At 40.9% G+C, this 4,509-nt stretch overlaps 1 protein-coding gene across 1 annotated transcript in view; it reads right to left on the bottom strand.

Moving 5' to 3' along the window:
- LOC106517656 (glycerol-3-phosphate dehydrogenase [NAD(+)], cytoplasmic) overlaps positions 1–3,425 on the bottom strand; it is a 4,794-nt gene extending 1,369 nt beyond the window's left edge. The window contains exons 1-6 of the mRNA XM_014008628.1: positions 3,274–3,425; positions 2,054–2,231; positions 1,790–1,930; positions 1,526–1,664; positions 940–1,052; positions 46–282 (exon numbers count right to left, since the gene is read on the bottom strand). Of these exons, the coding sequence (XP_013864082.1) occupies positions 46–282; positions 940–1,052; positions 1,526–1,664; positions 1,790–1,930; positions 2,054–2,231; positions 3,274–3,317 (852 nt within the window). The 5' untranslated portion in view covers positions 3,318–3,425. The remainder of the gene's footprint in view (positions 1–45; positions 283–939; positions 1,053–1,525; positions 1,665–1,789; positions 1,931–2,053; positions 2,232–3,273) is intronic.
- Between the last annotated feature and the right edge of the window lie 1,084 nt (positions 3,426–4,509).

The raw sequence follows: 4,509 nt of genomic DNA, 5'->3' as shown, positions 1-4,509 counted from the left end.
AACATCAAAAAGGGAAGCTTGAAGGAGATCAAAGCTGCTCCGTACTTTGCCCGTTTTGGCGAAAGCCTCCCCGATCTTGCGGTTGCGGCCTCCGTAGCAGGTCGTGATGAGGTCAGCGACGCCGCAGCTCTCCAGGAAGGTGGTGGGGGAGACGGGGCAGTTTGTGCAGAAGACCCTGGCGAAGGCGATCATCTCCATCAGGCCGAGACGAATCACCGCCGCTTTGGTGTTGTCCCCGAACCCCAGTCCGTCGCAGAAGCCTGCTCCCACCGCCACGATGTTCTGCAGAGACAGCCACAGACACGCTGAAACCTGGTTTGTTTGTGTGAAACCTGTTTTATTTGTGTGCAACATGTTTTTGTGTGTGTGTGTGCACAAAGTTTGAGGACAGTTTGTGAAGCAGGTTTAATTTGTGTGCAACATTATGGCATGAATTTAACTCCATACTGCAGCGGTGGTAGCTGAGAGTTTTGCTTACACACTGTGCAACATATTTGACTAAATCTTTGATAAAGTCAACCCTGTGTGTCTTTCTGGTTGTAAAGATGTTTCCACTGGATAAAAAAAATTGATGTCTATTCTTTAGTTGAAATAATTTTTCTTCCAATTTGGGGAGCTTTCTCAATTTGAAACACAATTTCAGCTTCCCTTTGAATTGAGAATGTCCCCACGATGGAAAGAGAAACATATTTAGCAACAAAATCGAAGTCCAGTTGTTTTGTTCATCCATTTCTTTACTCACTTTTCCTTACAATCGATAAGCATTCCTCCAAAGAACAGTCAGGCTTTATTTAGCGAGAGGTTTTTTTTTCAGTTGTGACAAATTCAATAGATTTAAAAAATTTCTATTAAAACAAATGTGCCTCTTTCTTTAGTTATAATGTGCTTTAAGCACATTTACTGCTTTGAGTCAAGATTAGTTTAGTAAAGAAGAGAAACCTTGAGCGCCCCGCAGAGCTCCACCACATCTGACTCCTCCACCACAGTCACGCGAAAGTTGGGGGTCTCCATCAGCTCCTTCAGCAGCGGCCCCACTGCCTTGTCCCTGCACCCTGAAACAACAAAAAACCATGTTTTTGATGGGACAAAAATAGTTCAATTAAACATTTTCACCCAAATTACTCCAAAAATTGGGCCGAGTTTTAATGAAGTGATTGGGTAAAACAATAATTGAGGTTGAACCTAAAAAGCTTTAATTAAACACCAGTTTTTCCTCCAGATGCTGTCCACATTGGATGAAGTCTCATATGATGGTGATTTTATTACGCTCACAGGTTTTTGATTTTAGTTAAAGCCTCTTTATAAAAAAAATGATTACATGCTTTTTCTATTTCCTGTGACTTTCTGTCGGGGTCAAAAAGAGACAAAACCTGGATGCAGTTTTCTGGAAGAAACTTTAAACAAAGTGAAACCTTATGAGTTTGCAGAAGCTTAACACTCACAGACGTACAACTATCCTAAAGTAAAAGCAAGACGAGGATTAAACAGCTCAGTGCGTCCTGGTTACATCAGTAACCTCCCTCACCGATGGTTGTTTCACAGAATTTCTCATCAGCGACCTCATTAGCGATGTTTGCACCCATGAGGACTGTCATAGTGATGCCCAGTTTCCCTCGGATGACCTCGGAAATGAGCTTCAGACCCTCAGGACCGGCATCTACACCCTGGAGTAAAAACAAAACAAAACATGGGAAATATATAAATACAAATAAAATAAATGGTTTGTTATAAAATATTTTAATAGTTTATTGCAGAGGTTTTCTGTTGCTTTGGTCTGAGTTAAACTAACCTTGATGAGGGACATTCCGACAGCATCTTTCTTTATGTGGTCTTTAATGGTTTCACACACTCTCCCGATGAACTGGTGTGGAACCACAAAGATCAGGACGTCGGCTCCTTTCACAGACTCGGCCAGGTCTGGGACAGCCACCTGGTGAAAAAGACGGAGGACTCAATTTGGCAACGCCAAGCCGAGGAACAACGGTGCATCTGCACCACAGTTAATAACTCTTCTGATGGGTTGACAGATGCAGCACCTTCGCTGCAGACTCACCACGTTGGCAGGCAGCTTGTGGCCTGGCAGGTATTTCACGTTCTCATGGTCTGTGTTGATGATTTCGGAGAGTTTGCGGTCGTTCACCGTCTCCTCAAACACCCACATGTTAACCGTGGTGTCAAACTGGTCATATTTGGCTGCGTTGGCACCAACGATCTTGGCAATGGCAGATCCCCTGTGGAAACAAGGACACATAAATCTGGAGTTGGAAAAAAATCGCTGGTTGAATTTATTGCTTTTTTTGAAAAGATTGCATTTTTTTTCCTTGTGACATAGTAGCAGAAATTTTGAAATTGCTYGTACTAAAGGCACTTTACACTGTGTTAAATGCTTTTTTTTTTCTCTTTTGTATAAGTGCTTTATTTTTAGTTAAAAGCCATGTGGAGAAGTTTGTTTTWGTATGACAAAAATCCTCTTTACTGTCTTACTGATGCCCCACTTTCAGTGTGAACATCGTTTAAAAGTCCATAAGTTATTGTTAAAAAGTTAGATCACTGCAATGCGTTCCAGGATTAGAATAAAAACTGGCAACAAAAGTAATTAAGACTTTGAGTAGCTTTCTTTTAGAAAAACATTTACCCAAAAGAAAAAAAAATAATAATAAAAATAAAGAGAGAAAGGACATTAATTTTGACCAGGTCTGCACTTTTACTTCTTTAACTTCCCACATCACAAAGCATTTTAAATTTGGATTATTTAAAAAAAATGCAAACTATGAAATGTAAAAAACTTAATGGTGAATGACGTCAAATTTGAATATTATAAAGCCACAAAGTGACACTTCAACCATATGCTAAACATTGGATAAGTTTTTTTTTCCTCCTGCAGCATAAAATCTAATATAATGAAGTAGCTGCATCCAGCACAGGCTAAATGTCAAACTGACTGAAGGACATCAACACCACATGAAGGCTGGTTCAGCACAGATACTGTGCAAACCATTAAAATGTCTTCTTTAATCAAGATTTCAAAGTTAAGGACATGAAGAGTCAGCAGCACTTTAATGAAAACACACTCTGCAGCCTTGCAGAAAGAAGAAAGAATAAAAAAAGCAAGGAGTTATACAGTTTGTTAATCATTTATCTGCTTTTAAAGTTGCACAAGTTTGCAAACTTGCAAGTACAAAAGCTCCTGAGCTCTGCGTGCTGAATCTTATCCTCAGACACCCCTCCACCTCCACCTCCACCACCTATCTGAGCACTAAATGCTCCTCTCACCAGTTCCCAGAGCCGATCACACACACTTTCTTGGGCGCTGCCATCGCAGGGGTTTGGAGCTGCTGCTGGTGCGAAAAACGGACTGAGGTCCAGAACAGAGTGGGTTTATATCAGGAGGACAGCTGAGGAGCAGGAACACCCCCCTCTGCTGATGGTTGGTCTGCTCTGTCGACCCTCTCCCTCAGTCCCAGAGGCGCAGAAGAGTCCGAGATCCACAGGAGGCACTGCCCCCCCACTTTGATTAGAAGAGCCCCCAGAACCCAAAGATCACGTCTCAGAATTGATTGAATCAGTTTTTATCAGTAAATAAAGAGCTGAAATGATTTGGCCTTGTGGCTCCCAGGTCTGGGCTTGTGACCAGGGGAGATAGAGCCTTTTTGCAGGACCTCGGCTCTGGGACAACCTCCCCCTGTCTGTGAGGTCTGCTGGGTCTCTAAATGAGTTCAAGTCTCTGTTAAAAACTCATCTGTTTAAACAGGCACTGAGTCTGAAGAGCACGATCATTAGGCCAGCCTTTGCTGTTTTCTTTGATTTTATTACTGTACTTTGTTCATTGTTTTTATTTTACGTTCCTGTACAGCACTTTGATTTTTATTGTGCTTTATAAATAAACGATGATGATGATGATGAATTTCATCACCTTCCGCTTTTTTATTTTTAAGTTGAGAAATAAGCTATTTTGGTCAAACCTTAAAATTAATAATGAGCAATTTTATGTAACATTGCAAATGTGTGAATGACTTTCTGCTACCACATCAGATTCCAGCTCAGTGTCTTTAAAACCGACTGAGTCGAAGCTATTTTTGCGTTTGCTACTGTTGATTTGCTGTAGTGGCCATATTGAATTACTGCCAAAAGTTTATCGATTGCAGACGTACACGCAATGATAATTTCCCCAAAAGTTTCATTAAAATCTGTCCAGCGGATTATGAGATATTTGAACGAGAATCAGAACGTGTCTGCTACCAGGCCATATTTCAGCTATCTGTAAAACTGATTGAGTTATAGTGAGAAATTAAGAGAACACAGACACACAAGAATTGCCTTTCAGCAGTGAGTGATCATTAATTCAGTTAAACACAACTTTAAACAAGTTGTCATGTGCCATTACTGGTAACCAATTAACAAGTTTCACGTGTGCATAGTTAGTTTGAACTGTATTGACTTGTGACCTCTTACAAGAGCTCACTTACATTTCTGTGATAAGCTGCTACAACACACACACACACACACACA

The sequence above is a fragment of the Austrofundulus limnaeus genome, unplaced genomic scaffold (genome assembly GCF_001266775.1).
Source record: "Austrofundulus limnaeus strain Quisiro unplaced genomic scaffold, Austrofundulus_limnaeus-1.0 Scaffold51, whole genome shotgun sequence".
Lineage (NCBI taxonomy): Eukaryota > Metazoa > Chordata > Actinopteri > Cyprinodontiformes > Rivulidae > Austrofundulus > Austrofundulus limnaeus.
The sequence above is the reverse complement of the archived record's forward strand: the minus strand, read 5'-3'. Positions and strand labels throughout refer to the sequence as shown.